Below are 20,929 nucleotides of genomic sequence, written 5' to 3'. Positions count from 1 at the left end.
CACACACGCACACACACACACACACACCAAAGGTGGTGCTGCCTTTAACGCTCCTCTTCCTCCTCCTGGTTCTGGTTCTGGTTCCATCCCTTGGTTCTTCTTCAGACTTTTGAAAGAAGCTCCTCCTACTTTTAAAAAAACGGGACATTTTCCTGTTCATCATTTGAAGGTTTTTTCCATTTTTCTATCCTGTACATGTTTACATTTGATCTCACGTCGGCCAGAAGAGAAAAAAACAACAATAAATGTAACATCTTTGTTGTTTTACAACGACTGTGTCTCATTTGTCTCCAGCCTCACATTAAAGTGTGTGTGTGTGTGTGTGCTTGTTTGTGTGTCTTTGTTGTAGTTTTGTATATAAGTTTTCCTTTTTTGTGTTTTTGAGTCATTTTTTGTATTTCTCAACTCAACTTTATTTATATAGCACAAATTACAACAAAGTCATCTCAGAGCGCTGAACAAAATATAGAGTCCATAGTAAGAACGAAAGAAAGAACCCAACAAGATCCACATGAATAAACATTTAGCGACAGTGGGCAGAAAAAACTCCCACTTTTTTTATAGGAAGAAATCTCCAGCGGAACCAGGTTCAGAGGTGGCAGCCATCTGCGTCGACTGTTTGGGGTTAGTGAACAGAAGGGGAAACAGGATAGGATAGAATAGTTCCAGACTAGTTGTGCTGCGAACCAATGATCAGGAACCTCCAGCATCAAGAAAAGAGAGCAGAGGGTGAGGAGAAGACACAGACTGCAGAAAAACATGATACACTTGTTCCTAGTGGTTATGTTAACAATGAACGTCTAGCGTCATCCTCCATGTTCTGAGTATTCAACCATTACAGACAACATTTTGTCTTGTACTGGGCGCACGTAGTGATTTCAGCGATCACTATTGACACTTGGTCGCATTTAAATGATCGCAACTATACATATATGTATGCTTTAGTAAATGAGTATGTTATGATTGTAACAGTTTCTCGCAATGGTCTGAGATGTTGACCATTTATGTGTAGTGGTCTATGATTGTGACCAGGTCCGTTTTAGGTTATTGCTATTATACGGTGTAAGCTTTAGCAAATTGAGTTTATTTTTAAAGGTGGAGAGAGTAGCAGCCTCCCGCACTAAGACTGGGAGCTGGTTTCAAAGGGGAGGAGCCTGGTAGCTGAACGCTCTTCCTCCTGTTCTACTTCTAGACACTTTAGGAACTTCCAGAAGACTGAGAGCAGAGTGATCTACCTGGACGATAGGACACTAACAGGTCTCTATAGATACACAGGCGCTAGATCATGTAGAGCTTTGTATGTTAACAGGAGGATTTTAAACTCTATTCTAGATTTTACAGGAAGCCAATGAAGAGAAGCTAATACTGTAGAAATATGTTCTCTCCTGTTAGTACCTGTTAGTATTCTAGCTGCAGCATTCTGAATTAACTGGAGACTTTTTAGTGAGTTACTAGGACAGAGTCATGTCATCCAGAGACACTATTTGCTCTAGTTTTGGAGCAAATAAAATCACTTTGGTTTTATCCTGGTTAAGAAGGAGAAAGTTACGACTCATCCAGGATGTGATGTTATTAAGACAAGCCTGGAGTTTTAATAACTGATGAGTTTCATCTGATTTCACTGAGAGATAAAGCTGTGTATCATCTGCATAGCAATAGATATTTATATAATGTTCTCTGATAATGTTTCCTAGTGGAAGCATATATAATGTAAAGAGTATTGGTCCTAAAACTAAACCTTGTGGAACTCCATGATTAACTCTGGCTGAGGAGAGATTATTAACATGAACAAAGTGGGTTCTGTCTGATTGGTAGGATTTAAACCAACCCAGCACTGTTTCTTTAATCCCAGTCTCTGCAGCAGTAGATGATGATCCACTGTATCAAACGCTGCTCTGAGATCTAAGATCACCAGAACTGAGACCAACCCTCTGTCTGAGGCTAAGAGGAGATCATTGGTTACTTTTACTAAGACAGTCTCTGTGCTGTGATTGGCTCTAAAGCCAGACTGAAAGCTCTGTATAAATTGTTAATATGTAGGTGACTTGCAATTACTTTTTTCAAGAATTTTGGAAACAAAATGGAGATTTCTGTTCTCATTGTATTTGTTGTTGTTTTATATATTATTTCTGTTATTTTTGTTTGTTTTTGGAGGAAGTTTCACTTTTTAATAGTCGTTTGATGTATTTTTTTAAGTCATTTACTTAAAGTTGTAATTCAATTAGTCCGAGGGCTACATGTGCCGATGCTTTGCTTTCCTTTGAGCTGCAGTACACGTGGACTACCAGCAGATGGAGGTGTTGGATCAGATCCTTACCACAGGAATAAAGCTGCTTTATTAAAGACAGTAAGAGATAAAACACACAATGAGCTGCTTTCAAAGTGCTCTTAGTTAAAGAAATATAAAGAATAGATCAGTTCCTGCCAACCCTCTGTTTGGTTGATTTATCACATTCTGTGTAAATGTGTTGCCATTTAGTGCATTTTAGCCAATTTTTTTGTGTTTTTGGAATCATTCTATATATCTATATATTATTATTATTATTGCTGTTTTGTGTGTTTTTGTGTATTTTTTTGTTTTAGATACATTTTGTGTATATTTGTTTTCATTTCATGTGATTTTTGGTGCAGTTTAATCTGTTTTAATTAATTTTGTGTGTAATTTTGTTGCCATTTAGTGCATTTTTGATACATTTTGTATGTTTTTGTTGCTTTTTAGTCAGTTTTAGATACATTTTGTGTAATTTTATTCCTTCATTGTTTTTTTAAATTCATGTCGTGTATTTCTGTTGTCAATTTTGCATGTTTTTGGAATCGTTCTATGTATTTTTTGTCAGGATGCACCGAAATGAAAATTTGAGGCCTATTTTTTTTTTTTTAAATTGTGCATAAATAGCCTAGAACACATTTTTAGACATGTTTTTTTTAAAGAAAGTAAATGTTTATTGAATATTATGACATTTTTTAAATATTCCAGTTGCCTTTGCTTTTCATAAAAAGCACAACAAAGTTTATCATTTATATTAATCCTTCAAATAAAACAAAACATGCATCCAAAAAAAAAACTAAAGTACATTAAAGGTGAGGTATGATGATAAAATGACTTTCTAATGGTTTATCTACAGTGATAAACATCATTTAGCCTCATTCAGAGGAACAAAGTGTAAAAACTTATGTTTCCTTCCTTGTTATTACACATTTTGTAAAAAGTCAGCTTTAAACAGGACAGTTGGATTTTACCCACGTTGGTAGGTGACGTTACCAAACACGCCTCCTAGAATGTGAACATTTTCTGCTGCTGATCGTGTTGGGAGTCACTGCTTGGAACCACGGACCCATTGTTTACACACATCAGCTGTTAGCACTCCATGCTAATGCTACACCAGCCTATGCAGTGAGACCTGGTGTAGTGTAAGGAGGAAGTGATGGGGATGTTTACGTATTCTTGGCTCACAGCGCAAACAACGGACTCGGTGACGGACAACGGAAAGGGGTAAGCGGTAAAGAGAGAGTCTGGCTGTGTTTGTGTGTGGAAAAGAAGAGCTGGTGCTGCTGCTGGTTCTGCAGCAACACACACACTTTTCCAACTCTAAATCACCGCACGTTGTTTGATTGCGTCACACGCTACTATTCGGCCTTAACTCACCAAACCGAAAGCCGAATGTTGCTTTTTTTGCAATATTCAGCCGAATATATTCGGTGGCCGAATATTCGGTGCATCCCTACTTTTTTGTCGTTTTCTATGTTTTGGAGTTATTTTGCTTCTTTGCTTTACTGTTCGTGTGTGAGATTGTTTAAGATGTGCTTGACAGGAGGTGATTGAATATTTCAGTTTGTTCATCAAGACTCACATCACAGAAAACATCTGGAAAGTTTAATAAACACAATCGTTTGACAAAGTCCACAACAGAAGATTTCACACTGAGGACTGTTGGTCCCAACGTTCACTCTGAGTGAACTCAGAAAAACCTCCAGAGAAATAAATAGCACAAAGAAATCATCAGCTTTGTTGTTGGTCGAAATAAAAACTCCATAAATTACAATCAGTAGCTCCATAATGTGACACTTCTGATGGCTGTCGGTTGGACTATAAAATAAAAGCATGAAATAGGTTTACAATCACCAAAGCCAGCGGACATTCAGGGACTGCCAAAGAAAGCCCAGAACTTTGATTGTTGCTCAGAATAAAAATAAAAAGCTCTCCCATCAAAACCAGGAGAACAAAACATCAGGAAAAACCTCACGCACACATTCTAGAGTCCTTTGTCTCTCTACGTTACAAAAACCTTAACATTCAACACTTGGACGGACGTCTCATCATAGGGACGTAGCAGCAAAGAGACCCAGAGGTTGATTATCAACTACACAATGAGTGTTAAAGCACGGCTAATCAGAGCTATGGCTTCCACTGGTGTGTGTGGGGGGGGGGGGGGGGCTCATGACATATGAAGACATTGTAGACATTCTCCTTTTCCAAGAATTCTACAGCACTCAACATCTTTTACAATGTTTCCACACCTAAAGTCTGAAATGTACTGAGCACCAGACATGACATGGTAAATAAAATGTGTTTGTGCCACAAAATACCAGTTAGTGGCCAAGAAATACTAGTTGGAGGTAAAAAAAAAATACCAGTTAGAGGTAAAAAAATACTAGTTGGAAGTAAAAAAATACTAGTTGGTGCCAATGAGATACTAATTAGTGGTCAAGAAATATTAGTCAGCGACCACAAAATACTAGATTGTGGCCACAAAATAATGGTTGGTGGCCAGCAAATACTAGATAGTGGTCAATAAATACTCATTTGTGACCAAAAAATACATTTTAACATTTTAAATACAAGATAATGGCCACAAAATACTAGATAGTGGTTACGAAATACAACTGGGAACGTTATTAATATTATTTAGTATTTTGTATGGTATTTTTTTTTACCATGTCATATCTCTGTAGAAATGTCCTCATTCATCACAAATTAATGAAAAAAAGTCTGAAAAGTCTGTTAGCTTACCACTGAAAAGTGTTAGTTTAGCACTAAGCTTGTTAGCTTAGCACTAAGCTTGTTAGCTTAGCACTAAAAAGTGTTACCTTAGCATTAATGTTAGCTTACCACTAAAAAGTGTTACCTTAGCACTAGAGCGTTAGCTTAGCACTAAAGTGTGTTAGCTTAGCACTAAAAAGTGTTAGCTTAGCCGCAGCCCCCTAGTGGCCAGAGTTACATACAGTCATGAGTACTTTGTGTGAACAATGTGTGTGTGTAATCAGTGATACCTCGCCTCATACGTGTGTGTGTGAGTTGTTTCTACAACATTTTTACAAAATCACAACATTCACAAAACAGCAACACTGAAGAAGAGAAACGAGTTCATTGTTGACGTCTCAGAACAAAACTCTCCTCATTTTATCACAAATTCCTGAAATATTATGTAAAGTGTGTTGAAGATTTTCCCTCATTGTTGTCGTCGTTTTTTTGTTGTTTTTTCTTTTCTCTGGGTTTAGTGTTAAAGATGTTTGAGCTGCTGGTGAAATCTGGGTCTCATCAAAACTAAAATATATTCTAATAAATGTGAGTATGGATCATTCTCTGGTATAAAAATAGGGATGAATTTGTGTGCTTTTTCCTCTCTTTTTGTGCAGTGTGTGTGTGTGTGTGTGTGTGTTAAGGCAGGTACGATGGTCCTGCTGTCTCAGTGAGCTCAACAGTGCACTGAGGGGTTTTTTTCCTATCAAATGTTTTGGCCCTGAGGAGTTTTTTAAACCACATCGATTCCATTTCCTTTACAAACTGCTGAGTCAGCATTCACCAAAACTTTGTCGCTAAATTTCAAAACCAACAAATTGAAGCCTGACATTTTTTTAAACTGTGCTTGTTTCATTCAAAGGTTGCTCTCGTCAAAGCAACATTTCCTCTGTTTCTCTGTCTGTACACTGAGCGCCTAGGGCTGGGCGATATGGACCAAAAACTCACATCTCAATATTTTTTTCTCAAAATGGCGAAATACGATATAATAATTTTAATTCAAATGAAGTTTTACCATAAAGACAATTCTGGTTTTTATTTGCTGCCACACATGCTCATTTATTAACAACCAGCAGCACAATGTGCGCCGCTTTTGGCCTTTTCTCCTCTATTGGACAGCACGTGTGAGTGAGTTCTGTAGTGTGGCTTGTTTAGATGAAGGTCTGGGTAAGAATGAGACTCTGTGATCCATCAAACTGTGCTTTTCATGCTGTTCTGTGAAGTAGAGAAAGCAGTGACTCTTAAAACGAGTGTTTTGATACAAAATAAGCTACAAAAAAAAAAATATATATATATACAGTATATCGATATAGGCAATATTGTGATTTTCTATATCGCCAAAATAGAAAATTTGACATATCTTGAATCTTGATACGTATATCGTCCAGCCCTACTACATGTTAATCTTCACTGTTTCAGTCTAAACTCTCAAATGTTGGTATTTCATCTTAAAATTCTACGACCGTTGACAGAAATCATGGTTTTGATTTTGAAATGGAGCAGACAAGTAATTATTAAAGATTGTCACTGTCCAATCCTTTCACGTCCCCGATCGTTTCAACGCGTCTACGTCGGCCGATCTGACGGCAGTTCATGTGCTATTTAAAATGTTAAAACCCTGCTATTTAAAAAGATTAGTAATTTATGTTTTGAGTGAATTGTGATTTTATTTTGTTTTTTGCTTGTCAATGTTGTGTATTGTTTGTTTTTTTAATCATTATTTTAGTTTTTTTAAATAACAAAAACACCACAAAACAGACACATATTTACAAGTAAATATTTAACAAACGTCCTGTGGTCGGTTTACGTCCCAGCTGTCGTTGAAACGACCTGAAACGATCAGGCACGTGAAAGGATTGGGTATTGACAAAGACGACTACCATCGCCCCACGCTGCAGAGCAAAGCTAGCTAGCTAACAAGCTAACTAGGAAAACACACTGTAGCTACCAGCGAGTACGAGCACAAACGGTACATGATAGAGAATATATGAGCACAAAAGCTGGAACAATCCTACTGAAAATACATGTTTTCCTTTAAAACACTGATGCACGTCGTCTGTTTTTCCACAGACGCGACTGACAGCGTTAGCCGCCAAACATTCAGCTCTTCATCACTAGGACGCTGGTTTAAACCCAACAGTGTCTCCGTCCTCTGTCCCAGGAGACGAAGACGTGACCGTTAGTCGTGGTGACGTGACCTCGCCAACGATAGGAAACTGCGTTCATGTTGCGTTTACGTGCTGCGGTACGTCTTGATGATGTCTCTGATCTGCCTCCTGCAGATGGGGCAGCAGGCGTTGGACATCTTCTTCAGCTTCAGGCCGCAGCTGTAGCACAGACACATGTGTCCACAGGCGTAGATCACCGTGTCCACCGCGTTCTCGTAGCAGATCGAACACTCGTCGGACCGCGGGCCACGCCCACACGGGAATGTCGGAGACTTGGGGAGGCTGACCGGAGAGCTGGGGATCGTTCCTGTAGCGGAGTTTAGGTTAGTTTACATAGAATGATTCAGAAAATAAATGAAATGACTCAGCAACACACAAAATCACAAAATAATACACAAAATGACTTCAATAACACACAACATTACAGAGAAATACACACAGTGACAGACAAATACACAAAATAACTCAGAACACAGAAAATGACTTAAAAATAACACAAAACAACTGAAAAAAACACAGAAAAAATAATAATGTGTGAGCATATGAACCCACCTCCTGCTGGTCCACAGAACGCTGCTGAACACAACCCTCCACTAAGGACGGGGTCAGAGACACCGCTGCCCAGCGTACTGATGGGAGTGGGAGGGGACGAGGATGGAGAGCTGGGATTGGACGAGGCCCGTGGGTCCCCGACGTGGGTGGAGCCTGCAGGGAGACGTTAACAGGTGAGTGGAGGAGTGATGCATTATGGGAAGTTTTCAGTTTGCACAATGTGAGTTTACAGCTAACACATAGGCTGCATCAGAATAGTTCCTCCTATCTCCTTTCCTATCCACTGTTCCTTTACCCCTGGAAGTGTTTAAGTGGTGGCCATGATAAAGAGTGTCCAAGTTCTCTTTAAGCTCAGGAAAAGAGGCTCAATGCTTCCTTTATAACCTCCTTTAGCCTAGGAAACACTGATACATCCTTTACCAAAGGAGACCACATAATGATCAACCATTCTCATTGTGACGTTCTTTTAGTTTACCTTTAGTTCCTTGTAGCCATGGTAACCTCTTTTCCCTTGATTTACATTCAAACCTGTGATTTATGACATTATATCAGTGGAAAGTGTTAGAAATGAGCTTTTAATCCATCTTAGGAAGTTTGTAGTTTTTTCATCTCGACAGACGTCACTAACCTCTGTGGCCGTCAGATTATTACGTCATTTAGTGGAAGTGTGTCTGATTGTCAAAACAAACGTGATGGCCGTTTCCTAACTCCTTTCCTAACACCTTTCCTTAACCCAGTGACGTCATCCACAGGGTTAAGGAAAAGTGGATAGGAAAGGAGATAGGAGGGACTATTTGGAAGCAGACATGTTCAGCTTTTAGCCTCAGGAGAAGCCCCGCCCCCCACTGATGGCGTGCTTCAGGAGAAGCCCCGCCCCTCTCACACAAGTGTGCACAAAAGTAGGAACATATCATATTTGTATTTTTATCCTTCGATAAATTGTTTGTAATTTTGACATCATTTTGTGTGTTTTTTGTATTTGATGTAGTTTTGTGTTTTCTGTGTTTTAATAATTTTGTGTTGCTTTGTTTGTTTTCTAACCATCTTTTGTGTGTTTTTTTTAATATTTTCTGTGCTGTTGCATTTTTTTGTGTTTGTGCAGTGATTTCCTGCTTTCTTGTTGTTCTATTGTGTATTTTTGTGTTCACTTTGTGTGTTCTTCATGTTCTCTTGAGTCATTTTTTGGTTTTTGATGTAGTTTTGTGTTTTTTTGTGTACTTTTGCTATCATTTAGTGTGTTTCTTAAGTATTTCTGAAGGGTTTTAGTGACTTTGTGGAGTCATTTCCTGCTTTCTTGTTGTTCTTTTGTGTGTTATTGATGTTTTGTGTGTTTTGTTGTTGTTTTGTGTATTTTTGGAGCCTAAACACACCCTGAAACCCACTAACAGTGTGATGGAGACGTTCCTGATCTCGCTCTGAATTCTAACGTGTGGCGTGAACAGCTGTAGCTCTGAGGACACGCCCACTTCTAATCACCGCCTGTATCTCCACTCAGATCATTTTTCCTTTGAAAGCACTGGAGGTATTCAGAATATGTGATGCTCGCTGTGGGCGGGGCCTCAGACATGAGTGTGTGTTTAGAACAATCTGACCCTCCCTTTTATTTAGTTATTAAATGTATTTAACATTATTTGATCACCATTTTATTTACTGCTTTACATGGATAATGTTTAACGCTGATGTGCATATATATATCTATATTACACATTATGTGTAAATACAGTAGGTGTTTATATGAAATGGGCATAAACTTACAAAATGACAAAGTTCTACAAAGTACAAAATGATAATTCAAATATACAAACAGGAGACATCTGAAATGACATAAAAACACACTAAAGGATAATATACTGCAAATACACAAAACTAATGTAATTTTGTTGTCATTTTATATGTTTTTGGAAAAATGTTTTGTATTTGATGTACTTTTGTGTTTTTTTTATGTACTTTTGTTATGTATTTTGTGTTTTTCTCGAGTACTTGTGACGGGTTTTAGTCATTTTGTGTCTTTTGGTTTGTTTTTAAACCATCTTTTACTTTTGTGGTTTTTGGTGTTTGTGGAGTCATTTTCTGCTTTCTTGTTGTTGCTTTGCATATTTTGTGTCAACAAACACAAACTCTTGGTTGTTTCATGTTTAATTCTCAAATTAGGCTTTTTTCTAAAAGTTGATCATGTGACCCATCTGTGGTATATTTAATATTTCTGAGTGATTTCTATCATTGTTTCTATTCTCTCGTGGATGTAACAGGTGTATGGTGTAATCAGGTTTGTGTACTGACTGTATTTAATTCTATATTTTGTGATATTTATATGAAATCATATGATTTCACGCTGGTGTTTGCTGCTGTTCTAACGTTTCCTTCTCGTCTCGTTGAACTAAAGGTGGTTTCCCTCCGACCTTCCTCTTCCTCTGATGTCACTGGATGTATTTATGGACGTCTCTTCCTTTTCCTCCTCCTTCTCATCCTCTCCTCACATCTTGGACACATCTGAAAGGTGTGTGTGTCATGTATGTTGTTAGGTTTGTGCACCAGCAAAGACTACATCTGCAGAATTAGTGGGAAATATAAGGGAAAGGGAGTTAGGGAGGGTTTAAAAAGGAGAATAACAGCAAAGCTATGGCCCGTGCGTTCACGCTAGCGCGTAAAAGCTAGGAAAGTGTAAACAAAGCGTGAAGGTTGTCGCGCACACGCAGAGCATCATGACATCCCAGCGGCGTGCACAGCGAGCTCTCAGCCAATCAGCAGCTCTGCTTCCTGTTTTTCATCTTCCCAGGTCGTGACCCCCACGTCTCCTCCTCGTACTCTGAGCGTGTGCGGATGCTTCCTGATGTAAACACACACACGCTCACACACATCATGTCGTAGGAGAGCAAGCTGGTGTGTTGTTGTCCTGTTGTGTGTTTTTAGTCTTATGTGTGTATTTTTAGTTATTTTGTGTGTTTTTGGAATTATTTGGAGTATTTTTGTTGTTATTTTGTGTATTTTTCAGTTCATTTTGTGTTTTTAAATTGTGAGTGTGAGCATTTTTTATGATCTTTTGTGTACATTTTGTAATTCTGCATGATTTTGGAGTCATTTCATGAATTTCTGCTGTCATTTCTCATTTATTTTGTGTTCTTTGAGTTATTTTGAATATTTGTGTTGTTATTTTATGTGTTTTAGGAGATATTCTGTATACTTTTCTGTTATTTTTTAGTATTTTAATTCTGAGTGTGAGTATTTTTGATGACCTTTTGTATATTTTCTGTAATTCTGCATGTTTTTGGAGTCATTTTGTATTTGTATTTTTTACACGTGATGTGTTACTTACCCAGAATCCTCAGCTGCGTCACGGCTCCGTGCAGCCCAAAGAACATCCAGAGCGGCCGTGAGTTGTCCACGCACACCTGCATGCCCACGTTGGCTCCGTTATGGCTGAGGACGACCTCGCCCTCCGCGTTCACCACGAACCCCAGGATGTCCCCGCTCTGCAGCGGCGTGGGCACGCGGCACACCGCCCAGAACTCCTGGCGGTCCACCAGCGCCTCGGGGTTGTACGGCAGGTCGCTGGGCCGCAGCACGGCCGGGTCACATGACGTCACGCCGTAGGACAGCGAGCCGGAGCGCGCCGGGCTGGACTTGGTCACCTTTATGAACACGGTCTCCCCGGAGTGCGGGGGCCGGCTGGTGAACACCAGCGTGCGCTCGTCCCGCCCGTGCTCCGACCTTGCTACCGTGTGCTCGTCCAGCGTCCGGATGTGGGCGCCACGCAGCTGGTGGAAGCGCAGGTCGCTGTCCATGGAGGACGGCAGCAGGGACGACTGCTGAGAGTTCAGAGAGTTCTGAGGGATGGGACACGCAGACGCAGACGCCAGGTGAAGGGTGTGGCGGTGGGCGGGGTTTTGGGCAGGGCTTCCGTCCTGCTGCTGCAGGTTGAGGTCGCACAGGCTGACGGAGAGACGGGAGTCGTCGGCGTCGCGTCGAAGAGAGGATGAACGAACGGTGGTGAAGGAGCGAGGGCGGAGGCAGTCGGCAGGAACCACCTCACTATCTGTAGGATAGGAAGGAAGGAAGGAAGGAAGGAAGGAAGATAGGAAGATAGGAAGATAGGAAGGAAGATAGGAAGGAAGGAAGATAGGAAGGAAGGAAGAAAGGAAGGAAGGAAGGAAGGTAGGAAGGAAGGAAGATAGGAAGGAAGGAAGGAAGGAAGATAGGAAGGAAGATAGGAAGGAAGGAAGGAAGGAAGATAGGAAGGAAGGAAGATAGGAAGGAAGGAAGGAAGGAAGGAAGGAAGGAAGGAAGATAGGAAGGAAGGAAGAAAGGAAGGAAGGAAGGAAGGTAGGAAGGAAGGAAGGTAGGAAGGAAGGAAGGAAGGAAGATAGGAAGGAAGGAAGGAAGGAAGATAGGAAGGAAGGAAGATAGGAAGGAAGGAAGATAGGAAGGAAGGAAGGAAGGTAGGAAGGAAGATAGGAAGGAAGGAAGGAAGGAAGGAAGGTAGGAAGGAAGATAGGAAGGAAGGAAGATAGGAAGGAAGGAAGGAAGGAAGGAAGGAATATAGGAAGGAAGGAAGGAAGGTAGGAAGGAAGATAGGAAGGAAGGAAGGAAGAGAAACATTAGAGCTTTAAGGAAACACTCAACCAATGACTCAATTCGTATCCATTTTTTTTAAGAAACTCAAATTAAAAATTGGGATGTAATGATGCACTTTAACTCTTTTCAATTTGTTTACATGATAAAGTGAACATTTCTTCATTTATCCAGGTGACCCTGAAAACAGGAACAAGTGGGTCAGAAAATGGACGAATGGATGGATTTCTTCATTTATCAATATATGAAAAGGAAAACAAAAAGATATATATTTTTAAAAAAAAATACAAAATAAAAATGTAAGAAAAGTTTTCAAATCATAAATCAGTGAAAAAATAGAGGTGACCTTCTTGGAGTTATTTTGGGTATTTTTGAAGAACATCTTCAACAATAAAAGCAAAGCGTCTCATTGTTTCAAAATAAAGGTCCTGATCGTACATGTGTTCCTCTCGTGTCGGTTTGTGACCTGAGCTGGAGATATTTTGGCGTTTACTTTGGGCCCGCACAAAATTAGGCCGAGGGCCGCGTGTGGTCCCCGGACCCTCAGTTTCCTATGTCTGGACTAAACTGAGCGCTGAGCTCTTTCTGCTCCTTTAAACACATGGTCGTCGTCAGCAGTAAAAAGAAGACGTGCAGCAGGACAGCCGTGTGGTGTCTCTGGAGAATCTCTCAGATAAACCTCTTAGGCTCAATTCCTCTCCCTGGACCACAGGCTGTAAACAGGGAAGCTCCACCCACACTGCTGAGGCCCCTCCCCCTGGACAGATTAGTTCCTGACCTTAACTATCAGTAAACCTGCTTATTTACATAGATATAGATTGTAGAAGAGAACAAGAAACTGAACATCAGTGCTCTGTGTGGAACTTGCATGTTCTCTACTCTAGTTTCCTCAATTTGTAATACTTACTTTTCTTGTAATAATATAATGTCAATATTAAATCTAAATATTAAATCTAAATGTTCAATCTAAATGTTAAATCTGAATCCAAATCCAAATGCGAAATATTAAATGTTATATCTAAATGTTAAATTTACATGTTAAATCTAAATCTAAATCTAAGTGCTAAATGCTAAATGTTAAATGTAAATGTGAAATCTAAATGTTACATTTAAATATAAATGGTAAATGTAAATGTTAAATCAAAATTTTAAATCTACATGTTAAATCTAAATCTAAATGTATGTTACATTTGAATGTAAATGCAAAATGTTAAATATAAATATTAAATTTAAATCTAAATGTTAAATATAAATTTCACAGGTAAAACTAAATATTAAGCTAATATGCTAAGATATAGATTTAACATTTAGCATTTAGATGTAAATTTAACAATAACATGTATATTTAAATGTAATATTTAGATTTAACATTTAGCATTTAGATGTAAATTTAACAATAACATGTATATTTAAATGTAATATTTAGATTTAACATTTAGCATTTAGATGTAAATTTAACAATAACATGTATATTTAAATGTAATATTTAGATTTAATATTTAGATTTAATATTTAACATTTAGATTTAGATTAAACATTTAGATTAAACATTGACATATATTTATGAGAAAAGTAAATTCCAAATCAAAATTTTATTGTATATCTGGTCAAAAGTAAAAAAAAAAAAAAAATGCACGTACGTTTTTCAGAAGTGGTTTGTTACTAAATTTCTAAATTAAGTTTCTGTTTATTTTAGCCAACGTACATCTCCACCAACACAGAGGTTCTCAACTCCTGGGTTTGGACCCAAAAGTCCAAAAGTAGAATTTAAATATAGACAATGAGTGTGATGATGTTCCCACGGTGGGACAACCTTTAAACTCTAACCTAACGGACGTCTGCAACAATAAAAACAAAGCGTTGGATTGTTCCAAAATAAAAGTCCAGAACGTACGTGTTTTCCTCTCTAACGGAGGTGAAAGTGTCGGTTTGTGACCTGAGCAGCTGCAGCAGCACCTGCGTCTGCAGCTGCTCTCCTATTGGTGGCTTTCCAACAGACACTCGCTCCCATTGGCCGAGAGCACGAAGCACCTGGACCTGAAACCAAAGGCAGCACCTGTTGGTCTGTTGGCTCCTCCCACTGCTTTTCTACTTCAATAAGTAGAGCTGAGGGACTGAACCAAGACAAAAGCATGAATGCAAGTGTGAAGGAGGGGTGTGTGTGTTTGTGTGCGTGTTTGTGTGTGTGTGTGCGCGTGTGTGCGTGTTTGTGTGTGTGTGTGTGCGTGTGTGTGCGTCTGTGTGTGTGCGTCTGTGTGTGTGTGCGTGTTTGTGTGTGTGTGTGCGCGTGTGTGTAAGGAGGGGGGGGGGTTCATCAGCGCTTTGAGCCACTTTATAAACACACTCTTAACAGGGCTTATCTTTATCCTCAGTCAGTGAACGCCTCGGTGACGACTAGGGCTGTACATTGGTATGAATCATATGGTGCGATAACGAAACGATATACGTTACAATATCAATAATTACAAATTTCACCTTTACAAGTACAACAGTGGATAAAAATCTGTGTACCCTTCGTTCTTTGGTTATTCTGTTTTAAAACCAAATCAAAACAACAAATGAATAGTGTGGTGATTTTGTTTCACTGACTTAAAACCAAAACAGAAATACAGAAACATTAACAACCAGATAACAAGTGTTTTTCTGTTTAAAAATTAAATGTTTAAATCTGTTTGTGTAATATTTGGATATTTAAAGGAAACTATGGACAAGAGCTTCATGTTTTAATCTCACCACACAGAGGGAACACACAGGGGGGCGGACTTTAACTCCTGGACAAAAAAGGAACAACACATAAGTCACATTACTGGTGAAATGGTGAATAGAAACGTTAATAATACATAAATTAAAAAAAAAAATGGATGTTACATAAAACATGATTTGTGATTAAAGGAACCACAGGTGGTGTAATGAATTCACTGGTGCTTCTTGTTTCTTGTGATCAACTTCCGTGTGTGTTGACAGCTGCCGGTATTTATAACGTGCAGAATAAACATTTTACTTCCCAAAAAAATACTGTAATTGTTTTTGCAAAAGTGTCAAATCGTAGAAGTTCTCACACACAATTTTTCCTCACAGTCGATAGTCAGTCACCAGTTTATTTGGATACTATTTGGACCGTAACACCATAGAACAAACCTACAGCGTGAGCTAAAACATCCACAGACTGAATGAAAACAGGAGCAGAACTCAAAAACTGCTGAAATAAATAAATCCTAAACAGTCCTATTGTGTGAGGAGACCTGGTCCAGGACCTGGGGAGGGACTTCAGTTCTCGCTCTAATATCTCACAAACAAGTTTTTGTTTTTCTGTATTTCTGTTTAGGTTTTAAATCAGTAAAACAAAATAACCACATAGTTTATTTGTTATTTTGATTTGGTTTTAAAACGGAATAACCAAAGAATAAACAGTACATGGATTTATAAAATGTAATTTATTTCATTGCTTGTAAACTTCTGAGAACAAGTAAATGGTAACTAACTGTAATTCAAGCACAAATACAAAAAAACAACTGCTATGTTGTTTATCAAACTGTGAAACTAAACTAAAGTTTAACTTTTCTTTCCCCACATCATGTGTTCTGGTTGGTGTTTTATTGGACTCGTCTTGTGTGTTTATAGTATAGAGTAGTTTTTCTGTCATTTCTGTCTCTCGCCTTGTGTATTTTTTTTATTTTTTTTTGTCATTTTGTGTATTTTGGTCATTTTTTTTGTATTTGTGAAGTAATTGTTTTGTATTTTTGTTGTCGTTTCATTTGTTTTTCTTTATTTTTGTTGCCATCATCTGTGTTTTTGATTTTGTGTATTTTTCTCTCGTGTTGTGTATTTTTGTTCTTATTTTGTGTCACAACACGATATATCCTGATACTAAACAATACGATACAGGTCGCAATATATCGTGATAACAGTAATTACAAATTTCACCATTACAAGTACAAAATGGTATTTAATGTTTTTTAAACTTGCGAGAGGGCAACTATATTCTATAGTTTAAAATGTTCTCACGCTTTACCTTTTTATTCATGTACCCCCCGAAGACAATTTGTGTACCCCTGGGGGTACCCGTACCCCACTTTGGGAACGTAGGCAGCTGCTTGTTGTTGTGAACTAAATAGAAGAATCATGATGAGCGCCCCCTACATGAGGAAGGAGTACTGCTCCTCACTTCCTGCATTTTTCACTGAACACGTAACGTAGCATGTATGCTAACGCTCAAACTGCTTCACTATTTGTCCTGCGACACAATGAACACACACTTATTCTTATTGAGGTGAGGTAGAGGTGGTATGTTTTTATGTATTTGTGCTGTAAATCTCAGTATCTCCCTTAATTTCACCACATTTTCCACCTTTTTTTTTCTTTCTTTTTTTTTTTTTTCCTTTTTAACCACATTCATGACTTGTCAGGACCATTATTTGCAAGTTTAAACTAATTCTTTATATTTTTTTAATTCCATTATCCTAACCACCTCCCATTTCTGCCACTTTCAAGCCAATATTGACCCTTTGAACTCTTTTTTTAACCACTTTTAATTAATTTCTGTGTTTTAAAATACCATTTTACCACCTTCTCCACTATTTTTGGTCACTTTTAGCCCATTTTATTTCTGATTAAAACCAGGATTTCCATCTTTAAGATGACTATAATAATAATAATAAACGTTCCTGGATAACAGTGGATATTATTCAGATGAATAAATAAATGTGGTTATCACAGATTCATAGAACAATGGACCATCATTTTACTGACTTTATGGATGGACCCCAAAAATCTCTAGTGTTTATGGTTATTTCTGGTGACATAGTTGAAGAGGAGACCCCACGGTGCCAGTGAGGATGTCAGTGTGTCCGTTATAGTCGTTATATCTTCTCTCAGGAATAGAACAGGAGCTTTATTATTAGAGGTTTATGATGGAAGTTATTAGTGCTCAGGGACGGCCCTTTCTGTGCCCCGCGTCTTTGTTTGGGCCACGTGTCGCCATGGGGGCATGCCGCTCTGTTCACAGGAATAAAGGATGTAGCCCCACCCACGCTAGCCCACCCGAGCTGTTCTCTATCTCCCTCACTCACTGGTTTCTCCTGGGACGGTTCCAGACTTACTTTATTCTGGAAAACCCAGAAACCAAAGCAGGGAAGAGTTTTTCCATTTGTTTTGAAGGCTTTAGATGGGTCGGTGTGTCAGTACGTCACGGGGGGGCTCAGAGAGACCCCCTCTCCTCAGTGGCCACTCCCACATTATAGAGCTTTCTGTGTATTCTGGTTATTGTTTCATATAATTTTCTGCCTTTTTTGTGTTTTATGAGACTCGTTTTGTGTTTTTTTCAAAGTAGTTTCATTTTGTGTATTTTTCTCTCGTCTTGTGTATTTTTGTTGTCATTTTGTGTATTTTTCCGTCATTCTGTATATTTCGGTTGTTATTTTGTGTTTTTGAAATCGTTTTTTCTGTATTTTTATTGCCATTTCACATGTTTTTCTGTATTTTTCTTGTGTCATTTGTTTTTCTGTATTATTTTTTGTTGCCATCTTCTGTGTTTTGTGTTTTTTGAAGTCATTTTAATGTATTTGTGTTGTTTTTTCACTTGTTTTTGTGTCCATCGTCTGTGTTTCTGGAATAATTTTGTGTGTTTCCTTTCTATTGACATTTTGGGATTGTGTAACATTTGCTCGGGGTCCCTCCCTCGTTTCCAGTGCTGTCCATCCCTGCAGTACGTCATTGCTATCAGCCCACCGACCCAAATTAGCTGGATTAAACGTCTGACTGGCCTACATATAGCAGAAAATCATGTCGGCACAATTCCTTAAATTCACAGTACGACAACATAATACAAAGTGGGGGCTTGTTGGGGATTCACTGTATTTTAAATAATGAACACTTTACTTAAAAAAATAAATAATACAATCAGGCATAAAGCGGGGGCTTGTTGGGGGGTTTACTGTATTTTAAATGTTGAACAATTAAAAAAAACAAAAAAGTTATTTTCAGTGAGCACTAATGTGAGGCTTTAAAAATCATTGTATCAAAGAGACAATTTGCAGAACACAGCATAAAGCGGGGGCTTGTTGGGGGTTTACTGTATTTTAAATAATGAACTCCTCATTTTTTTTGCTTTACTAAAAAAGTGTGAAACATAAATGTAATTTTAGTGAGTGCTAAAGTGGAGATTTAAAAATCAATTTGACTTGTAGCTTGACGGTGTGTGTGTTGGTGGAGCGCAGAGAGCAGCCCCCCCCCCCCGTAGGCTCTGCAATCAACCTTTTCTCACTCTGTGTTGATTAAAGCTGAACTCTCACTCACACAATCTGGTTTCTCAACAGCTGTAATTGCTCAGATACGCACCAAGTCTGTGTGTGTGTGTGTGTGTGTTTACGAGAGTGACAACCAGAGGGGTATTCCATAAAGCGGGTTATGTTCAAACTCTGAGTATGTTCAGGCTCAAATGAGGGTTTTATATCCAGTGTAACAGGAGGACTCTCTATACAGACATCCTATGCTGCTGACACGTCTCCTCAGACACACTTTATTCATATTATTCACCACTCGTCACGTCACTGAAGCAATAAAGTGATGAAGCGACCAAAAAGTGTGATTAATTACGGATTATTTAAGCCACTATAATCACTGAAGACTGAACACACCTTTAGAACAGGCTCATATTCATCAAACACCAGCTTATTTCACACATTACGGTGAATAAATCACTATTTTCCGGGTGGTTGTCATGACAGCTCGACTCATCTTCGATCCATTGATGATGGCTTTTTATCGCGCGTGTGCACGTCAGTAACCCAAGGTTTACATACTCAGGGTTGATTAACCCACTTCATACCAGTTGTAATGGAATCAGATAAACGTGGGGTATGTTGACCCAGAGTTTATGGATAGACTCAGAGTTTGTTAACCCTCCTTTATGGAACACCCCTCAGGTGAACCAGGACACAGGGATATATTAAACAGCTGCTCTGGTTTCAGGCCTGAAGGGACGAACCAGTCAAAACTCCCATTGTATCATAGACACCAGTTCATGGCTGAGCTTTAATCAGCTGCAGCCTCAGGTCAGCAGTGAAACGTTTACCCAGCATCAAACAGCGTGATTTACTGGTGATGCAGGTCTCTGACTGTCAAAAAGCTTGATTACAAGACAAGAAAGATCTGAGAATATGTGAAATATTCACATTTTAACATGACAGGATGATTTAGAAACGTCAGTGAGCGTGATGCAGATACGACCAAGGTGGAAGTGAGCAAGTTTCAGTCACAAAAATAAAAATTTGACCTCTGAGGACAACTTGCGTCATCATTTTAAAGCGTTTGTGGTCACCACACAACAGCAGATAGCTCCAAAAACACACAAAATGACTCAAAAAAACAAGAAGTCAACAAAAAACACAAAATATCTCCAAGAACACACAAAAAACATGAAAATTACACAAAACAAAAACAAAAGTTGTTCTTTCACACAAAATTACTTCACAAACACAGAAGAAGACTACAAAAATACACTAAATAACAGAAATAAATACAATTGACAACAAAAATGCACAAAAGGACTCACAACATACACAAAAACTACAAATATAAACAGAATGACGGAAAAATATACACACAACCATCAAAAACACATTTAGAAATTCCACAAAATGACTCAAATAACAAATTAACAATAAAAAACACAAAATAGCTCCAAGAACACACAAAAATACAAAACAAAAAAACATGAAAATCACACAAAACAAGAACAAAAATTCATAAAATGACAAGAGAAATATGCAAAATTACTGCACAAACACACGAGAACACTACATTAACACACAAAATAACAGAAATATATACAAAATATGACAAAGAGGCACAGAATGGCAGAAAAATATACACAGGACCAATAAAAGCACATTTCAAGTTACACAAAATGGCTCCAAAAACACACAAAATGTCTCCAACAACACGTTAAAAAAAACAAATTACACAAAACAACAACAAATGTTCACAAAATGACAACGGAAATACACAAAATTACTTCATAAACACATAAGAAGTCTTGAAAAATACACAAAATAACAAAAATAAATACAAATGACGACAAAATAACTCAAAATGACAGAAAAATATACACAGGACCAAAAACAAAAAACAAACCACACATTTCAAAATGTATTGTATTGTGTAGACGATGTGGGCGTGTCTTTACACTTTGGATGTGTGAAAGTGCTCATCAGCCCCGCCCCCTTGAGTTCCTGTCAGGGATGATGAATGCTGGGTGATTAAGTCTTCCCACACCAAAGGCTTGTCGCCCCGGGGTGGTCTTCCTCAGCGCTCAGAAGACACACACAAACATAGAACTGATAAATCCAATTTAACACGAACGCCTCGCAGCCAATAACAAATAGAAAACGCCAGATTTACTGTTAAATTCCATTATTTTTTTTTCCAAATTCCGTGTTTTCCACATAATAAAAAGTAAAAAAAAAATGTATGTGAAAATGAGCGTTGGAAAGACTCTATGAAGCAAACAGACCTGAAGTAATCAGGAGAACTGGGATAGTTGTTCTGATGTTTTGGGCTGTGATTATTAAGAAGAACAATAAAAACCAAGCAAAAATACACAAAATGACTCATACAGAAA

At 38.3% G+C, this 20,929-nt stretch overlaps 2 protein-coding genes across 12 annotated transcripts in view; one reads left to right on the top strand and one right to left on the bottom strand.

The window, feature by feature from the left end:
- Positions 1 to 11,196, top strand: part of sh3pxd2aa (SH3 and PX domains 2Aa) — a 70,924-nt gene extending 59,728 nt beyond the window's left edge. For 6 of the 10 annotated variants that reach the window (XM_028449755.1, XM_028449747.1, XM_028449695.1 and 3 more), the window contains 2 exons: positions 5,500 to 5,566; positions 7,091 to 7,259. The gene's annotated coding sequence lies outside the window, so the exon portion shown is untranslated. Of the gene's footprint in view, positions 1 to 5,499; positions 5,567 to 7,090; positions 7,260 to 7,302; positions 7,440 to 7,757; positions 7,914 to 8,477; positions 8,640 to 10,123; positions 10,238 to 10,516; positions 10,573 to 11,057 lie in introns of those variants that run through there. The other 4 variants (XM_028449721.1, XM_028449730.1, XM_028449713.1 and 1 more) reach the window with 4 other exon arrangements.
- The window catches only part of neurl1aa (neuralized E3 ubiquitin protein ligase 1Aa), a 34,346-nt gene continuing 19,731 nt past the window's right edge, over positions 6,315 to 20,929 (bottom strand). The window contains exons 4-6 of one of the 2 annotated variants that reach the window (XM_028449808.1): positions 11,054 to 11,773; positions 7,741 to 7,893; positions 6,315 to 7,495 (exon numbers count right to left, since the gene is read on the bottom strand). In XM_028449808.1, coding sequence (XP_028305609.1) covers positions 7,254 to 7,495; positions 7,741 to 7,893; positions 11,054 to 11,773 — 1,115 coding nt within the window. In that variant the 3' untranslated portion in view covers positions 6,315 to 7,253. Of the gene's footprint in view, positions 7,496 to 7,740; positions 7,894 to 9,717; positions 10,568 to 11,053; positions 11,774 to 20,929 lie in introns of those variants that run through there. The other variant, XM_028449816.1, reaches the window with a different exon arrangement.

Source organism: Gouania willdenowi, chromosome 1 (genome assembly GCF_900634775.1).
Source record: "Gouania willdenowi chromosome 1, fGouWil2.1, whole genome shotgun sequence".
Taxonomy (NCBI): domain Eukaryota; kingdom Metazoa; phylum Chordata; class Actinopteri; order Blenniiformes; family Gobiesocidae; genus Gouania; species Gouania willdenowi.
The sequence above is the reverse complement of the archived record's forward strand: the minus strand, read 5'-3'. Positions and strand labels throughout refer to the sequence as shown.